The 17,898-nt window shown below is 53.8% G+C and overlaps 1 protein-coding gene across 7 annotated transcripts; it reads left to right on the top strand.

Annotated features, from left to right (window-relative positions):
• Positions 1–266: 266 nt before the first annotated feature.
• SLC8B1 (solute carrier family 8 member B1) lies at positions 267–17,540 on the top strand. 7 transcript variants are annotated; one of them, XM_075120195.1, is made up of 15 exons: positions 269–1,652; positions 5,917–6,069; positions 6,443–6,495; positions 7,212–7,270; positions 8,694–8,798; positions 9,462–9,629; positions 9,824–9,931; positions 10,045–10,107; positions 10,558–10,688; positions 11,587–11,728; positions 12,617–12,738; positions 13,198–13,351; positions 14,370–14,450; positions 15,876–15,940; positions 16,434–17,540. In XM_075120195.1, exons 1-15 carry the CDS (start codon positions 1,452–1,454, stop codon positions 16,629–16,631), a joined length of 1,803 nt encoding a protein of 600 aa, XP_074976296.1. In that variant the 5' UTR covers positions 269–1,451; the 3' UTR covers positions 16,632–17,540. The 7 variants fall into 7 exon arrangements, 3 of the variants coding, with proteins under 3 accessions (XP_074976295.1, XP_074976294.1, XP_074976296.1); XM_075120193.1 differs by having other exon boundaries at positions 268–1,652; positions 15,876–16,559; XR_012665162.1 differs by lacking the exon at positions 15,876–15,940 and having other exon boundaries at positions 270–1,652; positions 14,370–15,549; positions 16,434–16,522.
• The last annotated feature ends 358 nt before the right edge of the window (positions 17,541–17,898 follow it).

Raw genomic sequence — 17,898 nt, 5'->3', positions numbered from 1 at the left:
GAGGATGTTGATATTGACCCACCTTTGTGAAGCAGGCTGAGGTGGCTAAGGTGATTATTAGAAGAGGAATGGGGGAGGCGTAAAGAGGAACGTTATTAAATTCCAGATGCATGACTCCCCCCAGATATTTCTGTTCAAAGTCCTTGTGGAGATCTGGGGGGGCGACACCAAGCGAGAGGAAAATCTCAGTCTGTTCAAGGGGAAAAAGGAGCCTGTCTCTTTAAGAGAGGCTGGCCCTGGCAGAGTCTGGGGAGGAAAGAGGCGGAGGGGGTAGCTGCTTGTTTGCTCGCGGGGAATGAGCCGCCTGGACACATATTAGCCCAGCTCAGCCGCCGCAGGCCAAACACCGGCCCCTCGCAGGAAGCCAGCGTGCAGGGATTGAAAGCTCGCCCCTGGGAGCCGCCTCTGCGGGGGGAAGCGAAGTCCATTGCAGGGAGGGAGGCTCGCTCCTGTCCTGGGGGTTCGTATTTGCAAAGTTTATGGCCTGGCTTAAACGTGCCAGAGCTTCCCCGGGCCGGGTGCCCTCGTGGCCGCGGCCCAGGCTCCAAAGCCAGTGAGCTCAGGGGTAGCCCGGTTCAGCTTTTGCAATATCCAAGTTTTATCCTGAAGTGGGGGCGACTTGGGTCATGGATGGTTGAAACAACCGCCGCCGCCCCCCTCCCCTCCAGCCTTGTTTACTCCCCGGCGTGCTGAGGGTGGGATTTGGCAAGACCTGGAAAGGAAGAAAATCCCATAGGCTTTGATGACACCTTTCAAGCTGGAAGGGCCAGATTTTTCCTTTTAATCCTTCGCCTCCCTGAGGCGTTCTGCAGCCTGTATATAAACACCCAGCCCGACAGCACTCCCCTGTGCTGCAAGGTGCCGAAGCCCCCCCCAGTCGCTGCCAACTTCAAATGAGAAGGAACAAGGCAGGGAAGCCAGGCTGTGACTCCGCCCCCCCAGCCCGCTCTGTGTTCCTGCAAAAGGATCGTGGTGCTGTTCAGACAGGAGCCAGCTGCCTTTCCTGGCATGCTGTGGAAAAGACAGTGTTGGTTTGATGGTGAGGACATTCTGCCTGTTTTACTTCTGCTGTAGTATTTAAAAAAAAACCAAAAAACTTCCCTGTGTTTGTATTTGTTCATCTTTGGCTCTTGCATGGATGCTGAAAGTGGAGTTAAGGAGCTCTGCCTACGTTAGTTTCTTTGCCTTTTTTCTTTCCGCAAGGAAAGCGGTGCATAAAAGAATCCCAGGCATTGCAGCGGTAAAAAACATTCATTAGCCCCTGTGTTACTTCTCTATTTCCATCAACGGCTGAAACGTCCCAGCTTGCAAAATTTACCAAACAAACCGAGACACCCAAGGAAACAGATGTTGGCGGCAACTGATCCAGGAAGAGAAGCTGAGGTGTCCTAACCCAAGGGTCTGGCTTTAGGGTGAGAACGAGGTGCAGTGAACCCAGACGCTGCATCGGGATGGCCCTGTGGCCTGCGAGTGGGAGGGCTTTCTGCATTCTGGGTGTGCTTTGGATGCTGAGCTGCGGTGCTGGTACTTCAGGACCTGACGCTGGATCACCACGATCACGGGGTGTTGGGAGCCGAATGCCCCCCCTATTGGAAATCCGGAGGGAGTCTGATGGCATCCGGGATGCCAAGCACCAGGGCAGGCCTGTAGATGTAAGTATCTGAGATGTTTGGGTACAGGGATAGTTCACATTGACAGAGCACTAGAAAAGTGTTAGAAAACTTCCTCAGGATGTTAAAGATCTGGGGCCAGATTCTAAGCTGGTGTAAATCAGCAGAGCCACATTGGCATCAGCTGAGAATAACTTCTAGTGCATGTATAATACATCCCTCCCTGTGGTACCTAATGTGTCTCCTCCAGAGGATGAAATTGCCCCAGCAAAACATAGGGGTGGGACTTTTACAGGTCTTCACTGGGTCTCTAAAACCTGACCTGTTTGTAAAGTGCTCTGAGATATACGGATGGAAAGCACTAGCTAAGAGCTGGTATTATTATCCTGGTGCATCAGCCGTGCTGCACTTGGATTGCAGAGACCAGGAGAGATTATCTGGAAGCAAGGGCAGCATTTGCAGTTCGAAGACAAACTGAGGAAAGACATTTGTGCCTGCACCTATCCAGAAGTTGTCATGGGCAAGTGAGCCGGCAGGATACTGACTGGGCACTGCATGTATCACATCTGTATTAATAAGAGAAGTGAGGTCAATGTTCATGCTTGTAAATAAATGAGTGATAGGATACAAGGGAAGGGTGAGTGACCTGCCCCTGCACACAATCCCCGTGTAGAGAGGCCTGGAGGGAAGGAAAGCTGGTTCTGGTCAAAGCTCATTAACATATTTACCTGTCCTGCTTGATTCAGTCACAGTGTTTTTAGGCACTCCCTGCTGATTCACCATATTGATGTCAGACCCAGGGAGCAGCCAGCCAAGCAGAGGTTCCATTTACCGATTTGTTAGAGTGCGGTGTAATATTATGCCATTAAGGAGAGGAAATGATTGAGACAGGCTGCTGGGGAGCAATGCAATTGCTTCCCAACAGCACATTAATGCTTTGGCGTTAGCCATCATTAACCTAGTCATAGGAATACATCTCCATGAATTACAGCGTTATGAATTCCCCAGGCTGGCCAGTGCTGGGGCAGGTAGTCTAGCGCTCTAGGGGCTGTGTATCCAGCCCCTCCCTTGGCTGGACGTTCCCCTCCCCCCACACTGGTCCAAGGCTATCAGTTGCAGAAATTTGCTGATCCTGTTTCGTTTTGTTTTTTTAATGCTTGTTTGGCAAGCCAGGGCCTTTTGCCACAGTCTTTCCATGTGCTTTTTGTCAGGAAGTTGCTCTGAAACTGCTGGTGAGCGGAAGTGAACGCTGTTCCTCCGTTATCGGCGGTGGGGGTAGCTAAAGTTACCACCAGCGTTCTGTCAAGCACAGGATTTTTCCAAATGTGGTAAAATCCACATGTACACTTGGCAATTTTCAAGACAATCCGACTCGGGGAGATCCAGGGTAGTATTAGTAAAAGCAATTGTAAAGGCTGGGGTTACATGCTGCTTTTGGAGGGTATGGAGCATTAGTTTCTATATCTGGGGGTTCCTAGAACACCCACTGCTGTAATCCCTAGGGTGTTAACATGGAAGGAAGATAGTAATCAAACTGATGGGATTAAAGTTTCTTATCTCAAGACAGAGCCAGGCCCGAGACAAATGCTTTATGCCACTGGAAAGCACAGATCCGAGTCTAGCTCTCCGGATTTGCAAGACCACTGCCCCTTTTAAAGCGGTGCTGTTGCAGGATGGCATTCTGCAAACTCTTGGTCTTGCTGGCTGAGCACATGGCTAGAAATCCATCCATCGCCTTACGGCTGATGGCTCCTGATGGTTTTTGAAGATCCCCAGCAGAAACTGTCCTTGTGGAGCAGAGAGGGAGAGAGCTGTGCATTCATCCTGGCCTCTCTGATGAGGAAAGACTTGGAAAGGATGCCAGCAGCATCCACAGACTTATGGGAATTCCTAGGAGCTTGATCTCTTCTGACAGTTACCTTGGGCTATCCAGTTTGATTCATTTCAGAGGAACAGCCGTGTTAGTCTGTATTCGCAAAAAGAAAAGGAGTACTTGTGGCACCTTAGAGGCTCAAATAAATTGGTTAGTCTCTAAGGTGCTACAAGTACTCCTTTCCAGTTTGATTCAGTTCATTAGCATCTAGCACTAGCTCAGGACTTACTGACTGTAGGCAGCCTTCCCTCCCCAGAGCAGCTTAACTCAGCAGCTGAAAACAAATCAGTGCAGTTCTTCCTTTGTGGTGATGGGCATGAGGCAGAGCGGACCGGGCGTGTACTTTCTTTAGTCTTCCCTACGTCCCCCTGCCATGACATTTTCATACCAAAGACACCAAGATTCATGCAGCTCTATAAAGCCACAGAGGATGGCTTACAGGGCCAAATGTAAGGTTTGAAATGATAAAACCAGGAGTTCAAAGCCCAGTGGGGCTGACCTCGCTGCGGGTGGCAAAGTGGATAGAGGGCTGTGATGCGGGAGACCTGGGTTCTGTTCTTGGCTCTGACCTGCTGAGTGACCTTGGGCAAGTCAGTTCCCCTCTGTGTCTCAGGGCTTATGTACATTTGAAATGCTACAGCTGCAGCACTTCTGTGTAGACATTCCCTGCCTAGAAGGGAGGGGTGCTCCGGTCGCTGTGGTTAATCCACCTCCAGTGGAGGGGGTAGCTAGGTCAATGAAAGAATTCTTCTGCCATCTGAACACTGCTTACATCAAGGGTTAGGCCAATGTAACTACATCACTCAAGGATGTGAACCCCTTCTTCCCCCAAGTGAGGGAGCTGGGTCGATCTAATTTTATAGTGGAGGCCAGCTGTCTGTTTCCCCATCTGTAAAGTGGGAATAAAGATACTAACCTTTGGGATCTACTGATGGGAGGAGCTAAGTAAGAGCGAAGTATTACCCTGTAATAGCAGACTGCCAGTGCAGACCCAGGCGCCGTGGTGACTCACTTTTAGGCCTTCTGCCCCATTTTGACTGAACCAGGTGGCTTGGTTTCTGCCCTTAGTCCTCAGGACTGCAGCAACCCTGTAACTTATGAATGAATCAAACCGATATGTGACTGGCTGCTCCCCGCACGTGTGGGAATGCAGTCAGGCCAGGCAGTGCTGGGCCTGCCTAACCCCGCACATCAGCTGGGTGTTTCTGAGATGGGATCAGATGATTAAGGATGCTGGAATTGTATTTAAATGGTGAATAAGGAGGCTGGGAGGTTAATGCCCCGGTCACCTTTATCTTTGTGCAGGAGTTTCTGGCTGGATGCAGGCTCTAAACACAGCTCTGCCTGGATTATCCTGTCTACATTGAGGACTTTCTAACCCAGCAGGTCTCCAGGTGGCAGGGTGGTTAAAACACCAGAAGCCAGGCAGACTGCACTCATGTCACAATGTCAGAGTTCTGGCTTCCCCTTAGTTGCTCATTGTATTCCAAAGGGGCATTGCATGCTCCAGGATAGGCAAAAACACCCCAGCATTCCCCGTGTTCACACTCTCCACTGACGTGCGAAGAGTGGGGAACATGCCCTGCCCCTACCTGGTGTTGCCCAAAGGGCTGCCCCAGAGTCACTCAGTGTGTTCTGGCTGGCACAACAGTCCTTCAGAGAGAGAGCGTGGGTGTGTGTAATGACCCTATGAGGCCAGTGCTGGAAGAATTTAAGAAATTCCTCTACCCAGACGGGAGCTCGGAGGGTGAAAAAGTCTCATCAGGACCAGTCTGCCCTAGAAATACCACGATGTCGGGGAACCTGAGTGCAGCTCACTTCCTCCCGTTGCCTAGTTACAGACCTGGTTCCTTTCTCTGGCATATGTATGACCAACACCCACTCAGGGTGGTGTTCTGTCCCCCTACGGGGATGGTCTTTCCTTTCTGTGTGTGTACAGCGCCTAGCTCAAGGGAGTCCTGATCCATGACTGAGACAGCTCCTAGGCACTACGATAATACAAATAATACGTCATACCAGCAGCAGAGGCTCATGGGTTAAGATTCAGAGGTCCCAGGTTCACTCCCCACTGCCCTAGAAATCAAAGCACTTAAAGAGAAGCCACTATCATTATCCCCATTTTACAGGTGGGGAAACTGAGGCACAGAAAGAGGAAGTGACTTGCTCAAAGTCACGCAGCAGGTTAGAGTCAGAGCCAGGAATAGAACCCAGGTCTCCTGAGCCCACAAGCCAGTACCATACCCACTAGGCTATGCTGCCTCTTAATGAGCATAATACTACAGGGCAACAAACACCATCCTACAGCCATTTGCCTACCAGCTCAGAGTGCCCAGGCAGCCAGCCAGCCTGCTTTTGAGGGTAGGCCTCAGCTGCACGCTGGCTTTCCAGAGCGTGTGGCTGGCAATTGACTCATGACTCCTTCTCTGTTGTCAGTGCCAGGAAGTGCGGACCCGGAACAGCTCTGAGTGGTGCCACTTCATCCAGACCAACCCGGACTGCCAAATGGACAGCGGCTTCCTCAACTACCTGGACGGGATCTTCTGTGTCTTCCCCTCGGCCCTTCTGCCGCTGGTGGTGACCTTATACGTAAGGATCTTCGTGCTGGGGGGACGGGGGGATAGAGAGGGGGAGGCCCTGCAGGGAGGGATTGAGGGAAGGTTGTGAAGGGAGATCTGGAGGGAAGAAGTGACTCACCAACTGGCAAGGAGGTGGCAAGTTTTACAGATAGGCAGGGCATTACACACCATGGTGGGACCTTGCCCCCTCGTCCTATGGACACCCAGGGGTGAGCAGGGAGAGTCACAAGGAGAGGCTGGGTCCAGCTAAGTGTCGAACATTAGTAGCTTCTCCCTGCCCACGTTTTCTCCCGCTGCTGTTTTGGGGGGATTACTCAGAAGTCCCTGAGTTTCATCTTTGCCCCTGTCCTGCCCTTTGCTAATTCGCCGTTGGCTTATTGCAGGCGCTCTGGCTGCTGTATCTGTTTCTCATCCTCGGAGTGACAGCTGAGAAGTTGTGAGTAGCTGCTCGGCCCGGTTCCTCCCCTAAGAGGGAGCGGGGTGCTGCGGGCAGAGAACTCCCCCCAGCCTCGCGCAGTCCGGACAGCTTCACTTCTCTGTCTAGCCAACATTAAGGCCTGAGCAGGGCTAGAAACTGACCCGTTCTAGTGGCCAGCAGTGTGGTTATGCTCCCTGCAACCCCTATCCTGGATGCAGTAGTGGCAAGAGCTGCCTCAAACCCTCATTTCCCAGGCATGGCCCCCTTTGGTGTGCCTCTGTCTGCCTGAGAGAGGGATTTCAGATCTGTGCTCTGCTGGCAGTGTCTGACTCCTGCTCTGTCAGCAGTCACCTACGGAGATGTGGGCCCTTAAACTAAGTCACAGCCCAAATGAGGTTGATGGGCTCTGTTGAGGACCCTCGGGCCTGTTGGTGTGCACTTAAGCTGCAAGGCGGCAATGCCAGGGGGCTGCAGGTTAGGACTGAGGGGCATCAGCAGAGCTGGGGGTGGAGGGAGGCTGGTACTGGAGTAGCAGCAGGGGAGTCTATGCACTGGGGCACAGGAGCTTTCTCCAGCACCTTGTTTACCCCTCACTGGCTGGAGCCAGGGTAACCAGCGCCTGCCTGTGACAAGCCTTGGCCTTCACTCATTGCTGAACAGACTGGATTGTCCCCACGGTGGCTCCAGGACTTGTGAATCATTCTATTGTACCTGCGTTTGCCTTCTCTTTCCAGCTTTTGCCCCAACTTATCTGCGATCTCCACCAATCTGAGACTGGCCCACAACGTAGCAGTATCCTTCCGCTCACCCCTCTCCCAGGGGCACAAAGGCTAGGAGAATTGATCTTTCTGTGGGCTGGGGGGAGGGAAACCAGTGAGGGCCAGCTTCAACCACAGAGCAACTGCAAGAACGTGGGGGAAGCGCCTGAGGAAGTGAAACGTGCTGGGAACGGACAGAGAGGGAGGTAGTGGGAGACCAGCCCTGACTCTGCTGTGTTATGGGTGAGGGGGGCATTCGTGCCAGGGCTGTGCTGGAAGGGGCCACCTGGCCAAAGCCAAGAGCTGTTGGATAAATTTTCCAAGCCATGGAAATGATTGTTTGGGGAGAGCCCATTAGAACATTAACCTTCATTACCTGGGCTAGCCCAAGGACTAACCTGTGAGCCAGGAGCTGGTAGGTAAGAGTGGGTGGCCTCTAGGAGTCCAGGTGCAATAAAGTCTTGGCTGCTGTTCACCATCCTGTGCAAAGAGTTGAGATCTACGGCCAAGAGATCGTAAGGGGGCAGGGGATTTGCAAAAGGCCTCAGTGCCGGTCTGACTCTAGCTCTGCTCCCTTTGAAGCCAGGGTTGAGTTTTGCCCTGGACTCCCATGGAAGCAGAGCTAGGGCAGCACTTTCCAGATTCTCATGTAGAGCCAGGCCAGGGGCTGTGCAGCTCTGATTGCTGTGGCAGTGTCACGCTCCAGTCCCCTGCACTTCTGTTGCAGCTTCCATCCAGAGATACGTTTCCCAAAGGAGGGCTGCAGCATTATCCCCAGTTTACAGAAGGGATAACTGAGGCACAGAAGTCACTTGCCCGGTGTCACCCAGTCGGCCAGTGACAGCATGGGGAGTGCAACCTGGAGCTCCTAGTTCCCAGTCCAGCGTGCTGCACGCTAGACCAGATTGCCTCCCCCCATGGGCATTGCTCAGGAAGGGCCCGGATTGCTGGAGCAGGCAGCAGAGCTGTCCTCAATGCAACTCCCTGCGTGCCCGGGGCCTGCTTATCTGCACATGGTGGGAGCGAGGGAGGGGAAGAGATTGGAGACAGTGAAGTGACAGCCCTTCCTAGCGTTATTTAGTCTGCAGAAAAGTGAGGGGGGATTTGAGGGCAGCTTTCAACTACCTGAAGGGAGGTTCCAAAGAGGATAGAGCTCAGCTGTTAGTGGTGGCAGATGACAGAACAAGGAGTAATGGTCTCAAGTGGAGTGCGGGAGGTCTAGGTTGGATATTAGAAAACACTTCCACTAGAAGTGTGGTGAAGCACTGGAATGGGTCACCTAGGGAGGTGGTGGAATCTCCATCCTTAGAGGTTTTTAAGACCCAGCTTGACAAAACCCTGGCTGGGATGATTTAGTTGGTGTTGGTCCTGCTTTGAACAGGGGGTTGGACTAGGTAACCTCCTGAGGTCTCTTCCAACCCTAATCTTCTATGATTCCTTGACGTTCTTGTCTCCATGGTGTCACCTTCCTGGCCTTTGGGAATGGAGCACCTGATGTCTTCAGTGCGGTGGTGGCTTTCTCTGACCCCCGGACTGCCGGGCTGGCTATCGGCGCCCTCTTTGGTATGGAACAGCACCTCCCACTCCTCAAGGACCCCCAGTCCCTCTCCATGCACATCTCCACCCTCTACTGCCCATGGCCTAGCTTCCTTCCTGGGGTACTTTCCCTGGGTCCGTTCCAGGCCCGATGATTTCATAGCACCAGCCTGCTGCATGGTGCCTTGCTAACCAACTCTCCCTCGCCCCGAGCATCTCAGCATAGACTATCCTTATGCATTGGGCATGGTGTCCCTACTTTTGTCCCGCCAGCTCCATTCTCTACTAAGCGGGGTGGCCTCCTGAGGTCATTGTTGGTGCTGATGCAGGGCGTGGCCAGCAGGTGGTGCTGTAGGGTCAGAGTGCTTGTCAGCTCTTCACTCGGACAGGTCTCGTCCCAGGAGGCAGCAGGAACTCCGTCGTGGCTTTGCAACCCAGTCCCTCCATCCTGGGCTTGATGCCAGGTGTGTTCCATTCTCCAGCTGCCCACACACAAACTTGCCAGTGCAGCAGGAGGTAGCCAGCGGTTTAGTGCCAGGGAGCCGGGTGGGATCCATTCTCCAGCTGCCCACACACAAACTTGCCAGTGCAGCAGGAGGTAGCCAGCGGTTTAGTGCCAGGGAGCCGGGTGGGAGAGGGTCTCCTGCCAGCTGTCCAGTGGTGCTGACTTGGCCCTGTGTGTGTTCACAGGCGCAGGCGTGTTTGTGACCACAGTGGTGGCCGGCGGGATCGCCCTGCTCAAGCCCTTCACGGTGGCCTCCAGGCCGTTCCTCAGGGACACTGTCTTCTACATGGTGGCCGTGTTCCTGACCTTCACAATGCTGTACTTCCGGAGGATCACCCTGGCGGGGGCGCTGAGTAAGTCACCGGCCTGCAGCAGGCAGATCTGGCGGGCAGAGAGCCTGTGGCCATCACCACCACCAGTGGGAGCGCTTTTGATGAGTGCAAGGGGGCAGCTGGTGGAGAGTGAGATCTTATGGCTGAGGGGGGCTGCATGGGCAGGGGAGGCTGAAAGTGAAGCTATTTCCCCCCCTCTCTCACCCTCTGGCCAGGCTACCTCGGGCTGTACATCTTCTACGTTCTAACAGTTGTGATCTGCACATGGATTCACAGGAGACAGCGTGGGGAAGGGTTGTCCACTGCTGGCTCTGGACAGCCAGGTAAGGGAGCTGCTATGCAGGGGACTAATCAGGCCTCTTAGGTCCCCACAAACCACTCACACTCTCGAGCTCCTTCAAACATACCCACCTCCCTATTCTCTCGTCTCCTCCAGAGCATGTGTCCGACCCGGAAGATGAGGAGTCCCCCTCCTCCAGCATTCACAGTAGGGAGTACGGTAGGTCTTTTCCTGGCTAGCTGGGGCTGCAGGGGCCAGCGGGGACATGCTCAGCATTGTTCACCTCCATCGTTATGAGTTGGCCAAGTGGGTCATGAGCATCTCTGTGACTTCAGTGGCTCCCCGGCCGGCCATGCTTGTGATCAATCAGTGGGAAGCCTGGGGCTTGGTGAACAGGGAGAATGGATTGTCCTTGTGTGTCAGGCCAGAGTGGTCCCAGGCCAGAGCTGGGCTGAAGAATGGGCACCTACACCTGTGTCCTCAAAGGGTCTGAGCACGCACAGCTCCCATTGGCAAACTTTGGGCAGAAGAAGAGACTCCCAGGGGAGCTGGTGCAGTCACAGACCCGGGTATGATATAGGGAGCAGCTCCAGCTTAGCGCCGAGGGTCCCTGTAGTCTCTGAAGCTAAAGAAACCCAACCGAGCTCAGTCTTTGCACCTCTCTTGCAGAGGAGGAATACCGGCCCCTGCTCCCCTCCGAGGAGGGGACACTACAGATCCTGACCAAGTCCGTGAACCCTCTGGATCGCAGGAAGTGGAGGAGGAAATCCTGCTACTGGAGATTCCTCAAGGTTTTCAAGGTGCCTTAGTTGTAGCCCCTCATTACTCCTCTAGTGTGTGGGGCAGGAGGCTGGGCTTGGGGTGCAGTAGACATGGGACACCCAGGGAAGCAGAACGTCCCTGCTACGGACACAACAGGTCCCCTCTCTCGTTCTGCCAGCCCACTCCCAATGTGGGCAGAGAATCATCCTAGGTCTCCCTTCAGCACAGGGAGGGGACCAACCTCTCAGAGTGCAGCTTGTGAAGGTTGGATGCTCGAGCAATCTGGCTGAGCTGTCAGGAGCCTGCTATGATGCATCCTCAGAGCAGCATACCCTGTGTCTGCTGGACATTAACATGGGATTGCTGGTCCAGTAGACAAATCTCTCGGAGCTGGCCTGGATGTGAACTGGGGATAGAAGTGAAAGGCTCCTGGCTCCCATCACTTCACCAATCGCTTTCTAGGGCCTCACTCCCCATTCGCTGGCAAAGTATCTACGTCACTCGACAGGAGCCTGGCCAGGTCCCCCAGGGCTGCACTGAGCTCTTCAAACTACTCTTAGCTGAGAGAACTCTCCAGGCAGGTGAAGGCCAAGTGCAGAAGTCGCGGCTCAAACAGTGAAACTTAGGTACTTAAAGGGAGGCAGCCAAAATCCATGGTTGGGCACCTCTGTAAAATGGCCTGTTTTCAAAAAGGGAGGCCCCCCCTCCCCAAGAACAGGCCAGCACTAGGCTGGCAGGGATCTGCCTTTGAAAATGTTGGCCACTGTTTCTGTGGAGATCTGCTGGGGCCACATGAGAGCTCACCCCACAAACCTCCGGCTTTGGAGAGCGGGAGTTCTGTGAGGCTGGGGTCCACGTGGAGAAGGCTGCTCTCTAAAGCTCACCTGAAAGTTCAACCCCATGTAAGCTGCCTCCTTGGGGGCGGTCTCTTCCCAGATGCCAGTGGAGTTTGTGATGCTGCTCACGGTGCCTGTGGTGGATCCCGATCAGGAGGACCACAACTGGAAGAGACCTCTCAACTGCCTGCACCTGATCACCAGCCCTTTGGTCTGCATCCTCACGTTGAAATCTGGAGCCTGTAAGAACCTAGCATGCTCCCAGCAGTACCCCCATGGCACAGCCCTAGTCCCATGGGTGGGCATTCTACGGCTGTAGGCAGTGCAGCTCGCCTGGCTTTGCAGCTGAAATCAAAGGGAGAAAGCTCAGCAGCTGTACTATGTGTCTGGGGCCAAGGCCGCTGGAATGATCGCTCAGGAAGTCTAGGCTGGGCTCACTTCCCTCTCATGGGGATGGGGTGGGCAGGAGGAAGATGGGTTAGATCAGTTACAGAACCTCTCGAGTCTCAGCTTCTGCCGGGTGCCGCTTGGTCTCTCTCGGCTCTGAGCTAGAGGAACTGAGCATTGTACCAGGGGCTGCTAGGAGAGCAGAAGCTGTTTGCCGGAGCAGGGGAAAAGAGAAAAAAGTTCAAGATGAGAGGTTTTAACCCATGATGTCCCCAATCCAGTATAGTTGTGTACTGTTTCTATCAGCACCATTCCTCCCACCACACCAACACACCCAGAGGTGGCTGCATTTCAGTGCTGGGGGAAATCCTCACCTGCTGGTATGTTTGGCTTTGCTGCAGCTGCTCTGACCACCCCCACCCATGCAGGAGGTGTTGGGGGAAGAGGTGGGGTGAGTGAAGCGCACTGTGCTCTGGCAGTCCTCGCCAGCAGAATTGCCCCTGGGGGACCAGAATAAGCTCTTAGGCTAATTTAACTTGTACGAAGGATTCTGACCAGCCACAAGTCCAGAGGTGTGGAACCCCTGGGCAGCTTGTCCTTGAGCTGAGAGGAGGACTGAGACCCCGCTTTCTTCCATGGGTTCTCGGTGGGTCCCGCCATGGTCTCTGAGGGGCAGTTGGCTTTCCCAGCACTGGGACATGCTGATCCTCACCGTGGCTCTCTCTCTCCCCACTCCCGTGCAGATGGGCTGTATAAAATCCAGGGGGTCTTCCCAGTCTGGGGCCTGGGACTCCTGATTGGTGCTTTCCTGGCTGCTATTGTCTTCTGCACTACAAAGAATGAGGAACCACCCAAGTATCACTGTGTAAGGACCCCTGGCATCACAGCCTCCATCCGCCCCTCCCTGACAGTCAGCTCTGTGGCTGGGGGAGGGGGGGGACACTCCTCCCCACCCTTTAGCTCTGTGGCTGCAGGGACACTGGCCCCCATCTGCCCTTCAGCTCTGTGTCCACAAGGACCCTACCCATGCCCATCTGCCCCTCTCCACCTAGCCCACGTCTGGGAAGAGCCACAGGCTGCGTGCCTGGAGCTGGGCTTGTGTTGTGGCTGCCTGTGGAGAAAGCCAGGCTGGGACTGGACCCCAGCCTGACTGCAAGTCAGTGCTAGCTGGTAAACTGCCCATTGAGAGGGAGGGAGGGAGGGAGCCAGGCTATTCCCCAGTGCTGGGGTGAGGAGGGCATTACAGAGCTGCCCGGAGGCTCTTCCACACACCCTGGAGGCACTGATCTCACACTGTGGCCCTGCTCTCTCTCTCTCCTGGCAGGTGTTCACCTTCCTGGGTTTCTTGGTCAGTGCCCTGTGGATTAACACAGTCGCCACAGAGGTGGTCAATGTCTTGCGGACCTTAGGCGTGGTCTTCCAGCTGAGCAACACTGTGCTGGGCCTGACGCTGCTGGCCTGGGGGAACAGCATTGGCGGTGAGTAGATCCACATGTGCAGCAGAGAGTGGGATTTCCCAGCACAGGCTGGCTGGTCCTGGCCAGGATTTGCTGGTTCTGGAGCCAGGAGCAGGCCAAGCAGCAGAAACTTTAATCTGGGTCCGACTTGTAGTCAGCTGTGTCCAAACCCCAGTGCAGCGACCTTGGCAGCACACCCCCCTGTTCTCCAGCAAGAGGATATGGTGGGTTAAGCCTGGAATTCATGCCTCCCAGTGGCAATATTTTTGTGGCTTCCATTGCCACCGTTACACCAAGAGCAGCCGCCAGCTGATTTGCACACACGTGGCATCCCCTTCAGCCCTGCCCCCTACAGCCTAGCTCCAGTTCAGGAGGAGAGGGGTCACTTGTGTTTAAGGTAGGAAGGCTTCATTGCCACACTCCCCACTCTAGGGTTACTCCCGCCCTTTCAATCTTGTTTAACCACAGCTGTAGCATGCAACCGGTTCCCCGTAGTGCATATTGTGCTGCAGTGTATGAAGGCTACCATGTATTGGGAGATCCAGGACTTTGCCATTGTATTGATCTCGCTGCTCTTGATGGCGGTAGCTACATGGTGGCATTTCCAGCAGGAGGTTATGGCAGGGAAGCAGCTTTCAGTGCTGCAGATCATTTAGTTGTTAGCCTGTGTCCTCTGCTTGTCTCCACGGAGGTGCTAGGGCTCCATTCCCAGCAGGTTGCGTCAATTCAGGCACGAGAGTCAGGGTTTGCTGGTGCAACCTGCATCTAAACCAGGAGGTGAGAGCTTCATCTCCCCCAGGACTTTGCCAATGCATGTTTGGATACACACCCACCCTCATGGCTGGGAAGTGCATAACTGAGGAGGGTCAGTCCTTAACCACAAAAACATCTATGCCACATCCAAATCCCACTTAGGGACACCTCAGGAGAAGCCCACCTCTAGAGATTGAGCCTTCCTCGCACTGGGTCTCATGAGCTTAGAGGTTGCCATCTGCAACACTGGGGCATGCAGACAATGTTCGTTGTTCTTCCATTGCAGACACTTTCTCGGACCTCACCATGGCACGGCACGGATACCCCCGCATGGCCTTCTCCGCTTGCTTTGGGGGGATCATCTTCAGTATCCTTTCAAGCTTGAGCTCCTTTGGGCAATTGCTAAATCAGGCAGAATGGCCTAGTGGATAGAACTCTGGACTGGGCCTCAGGAATCCTGGGTTCTGTCCACAGCTGTCACTGACCTGCTGGGTGACTTTGGGCAAGTCTCTGTGCCTCTATTTCCCCATCTGTAAAACAGGGATAACAATACTGACCTCCTTTGCAAAGCGCTTTGAGAGCTGATAAAAGCTAGGTGTTATTAAACTTGTACCCAGGGATTTTCCTCTGCACAACAGTTTACAACTCCCTGTTTCTTTTCCATCTAGTTCTGTAGCTACAGGGGTCAGGATCACGGACTGGTGCAGACCCCACGCTCATCTCCTAGGAGTTTGTAGCTCTGCATGCTGACATGTATAGAAGTCCCACGCAACTGCACTTGGTCCAGGACCCCTCACAGGAGGTGTGATTGTGGGTAGGGCGGCTAGATGCACGAGCTTTGTTTCCAGTGAAGACTAGGTTAGGAAGGAGCCTTGGGGATGTACGATTGAGGCATGTTGGCAGAACTGTGCCGAGGAAACTTACATGAACTCTGCCTGGTGTTAGCATGGGCTGAGCTTTGATTTTTAGTGCAATGACGCACCTGCCATCCCTGCCCAACAGTCACAAACCGAGCCAATCGTAAATCACAGATTAAGTTGGACTTAGAATTTCCGGTTTTCACACAGACTGTTAACCCTCGCAGTACCCATGGCCAGTAGGCAGCAGTGGACATACTGCAGAGATGGAAAAACGGCGGGGGGGGGGGGAGGGGAGGGGAGAGAGAGAGAGACAGACTTGGCCCAAGCCACATGGCAAATTAGTGCCAGGAGCAGGATTAGACCCCAGGAGTTCCTGGCACCCAGACCCTAGGCTTCCCCAGTTTATGGGTCTACACACTGCTTCCCCTAGCTGTGCTGAAAGATACACATTCAGCATCTGCTTTTGTTCGCAGCCTTCCATGAGGCAGCCCCCTCTGCAATCAGGGATTCTGGCTAGGAAAGGAAAACCCAGGCTCAGCAGAGCCCATTTGCCCAGGGGAGGAACTTGTGCACCCCAGGAGGAGCCATCCGGACTCAGCACTAGAGGTGCCCTTTTTACTCCTACCTGAGATGAACTGAGCAGTTGTAGGGTCCCCCATCATTGTAACAGCTGAGAGCTGGGGTGCAGCCAGCCTGTAGCCAGCCCTCTGAGCCATTTGCAGGCCCTGGCCTGTAGGACTCTGTGGGGAAACAAGCCCTTTCTCCAGGGAATCAGTGCGGACAGGGCTCAGCTGTCTGTTCCTTCCCTCCTTCGCCAGGTTAGGCTGGTCAGGCCCATTTCTCACCAGACAATCCAGCTGTTTGTGGGCCCACTTTTGCCCCCTAGTGTCTAATTCCATTTTGTGCGGGGTTTCCCCTGAGCCTAGCCACAGACATGCTGGTGGGAGTGGGACTGGGCTGTCTGCTGCAGACGACAAGCGGCCAGCTGGTGGTAAAGGTAGGGCTGGCTCTCTCGGACTCCGTGCTCCCCTGTGTGCCGGGAGCGGGCTTGCCTTGTTTCTACTCCCCTGCTCAGATGCACTGGCTTCACACCACCAGTGTCCATGCTACAGCTTCAGCTACTGTGGTGGGAAATGGTCGCGCTGAATTTTCCCGTGTAGCCGTACACTGGGGTGAACACCCATTGCTTTATGGGGGAGCTGTGGGTGCAGACACAGCTGAGAGAGGAGGGAGAGACCATTTCCACATTTAGAGTCAGAGCAGTGGGCCCCTCATTGGAGACAAGGATTATCCTGGCCCTTTTAGGATTTACTTCGGGAACCCCTGTTCTTGGAGTCTCATGAGGGCACCTATTTCTGGCGGGTGGCTCCTGGCTTTACAAGGTTAGCTGGTGGTATAGAAACCCAGAGTGCTGATGCACTGTATTGATGTACTGGCCCCTGAAGTAACCATGTGGCACTAAAAATTAACTCTTGCCTTTCATTTCTCAGCTGGAGCTGGATGGTCTTCTGGTCTGGATTCTGGCTGGAGCACTGGGGCTGAGCCTGGTGTTTTCCTTCATATTAGTGCCAGCTCAGTGCTTCCAGCTGGGCCGAGGGTACGGTGTCTGCCTCCTCCTCTACTACCTGGCCTTCCTCACAGTAGCTTTGCTGACGGAGTTCAAGGTGATCCGGCTCACCACCCTCTGACGGCATTGCTGTCGGACGCCATCTTGTTTCTTAGTACCTCTGGCGAGAATGGTGGGAGCGAGTTGACGAGCCTGCAGGGCTTGGACCAACCTGCTGATTGTGAAGGGGCAAAAGGTGATGGTTCGACAGCCAGATGCAGGCAAGCAACTGGCTTGAGACTTTCCACATTCGCTGGCTGGGCCAGTTCTATTCCCAGTGAATCACTGAAGGACATGCCACTGGTAGGTGAGGGAGACAGCTCCCTTCCTGGTGAACACACCTCTGGAAACATGGCCATTTCTCTACGCTGAAGGCATTAGGACAATTGGAACTTCCCACCTGGAGGGCGCGTGCTTTGGATCCTGTATGCAAAGGTTCCCGTGACCCTGCCACCCCAGGAAAGGAAACTGGTGCAGCAGGAGTTGAGGCTACATTGCTGCTTGGTTTATACAGCCTCTAGCCCAGGGGCTACCCAGCCAAATGAGAGCTCAACCCAGGGCTGCCGGGACATCGTTCCTGGGACTCCACTGCCAGTATTAACGTCCAATTGATTTTTTTAAGGAAAGGGATTATTTAGATTTAGAATGGAGGATGGGGGGGTTGTTAATTAAAGAAAGATGGGTTTCAAAGGAAGGCTTTGCACTGCATTTTAAATGGGGATCAGTTTAAATACCTGCTGCCTTAAGAGGCATTTTGCAGCTGCACAGAAAGGGGGGGTTATGGGCAGGTTTTTTAGCCTCCCCCCAGGACAAGTGATCATTGTTCATGGCACAATAAAGCGACTCCGTGAAATTACTGTTTCAGTGCAGCTTTGAAAGACTTCTCAGTGCTCCAGTGGCTTTGAGATGTACCCTTTTAGCCTCTGGAAACCTAGGTTAGGCTCAGATGCTTTATGGAAGGGTTACAAAATAAAATGTTCAGTGATCTCTGCCTAGTGACTCTTTGTGCAGCGCCTAGCGTAGTGGGATCGTGGTCCATGACTGGGGCTCACAGGAGCTATTATAGTTCATCTGTCCATCCATGGAGCAGTGGGGAAATACATCACTACAGGGGCTGCAGCAGGAATGACATACACAGGGAAGGCAAATGAAGCAGCGCTGTGGCAGAAGCTTGTACCATACCCAGCTGTGCTGTGAGTACATTTAACTTGCTCTAGTGCTGATGGGAAGTAGCAATAGTCTCCCTTCAGTAGTGAAGGGCCCCTGAACAGCAGTCACTCGTGTGGATTAGTTTGCCATTAAAGAAGAAAACAATCCTTCTGGTTTCCTAGGAAATTGCATTGTCATGG

The sequence above is a fragment of the Caretta caretta genome, chromosome 15 (assembly GCF_965140235.1).
Source record: "Caretta caretta isolate rCarCar2 chromosome 15, rCarCar1.hap1, whole genome shotgun sequence".
NCBI classification, from domain to species: domain Eukaryota; kingdom Metazoa; phylum Chordata; order Testudines; family Cheloniidae; genus Caretta; species Caretta caretta.
Note: the sequence above shows the minus strand (reverse complement) of the source record. Positions and strands in the feature narration are given on the sequence as shown.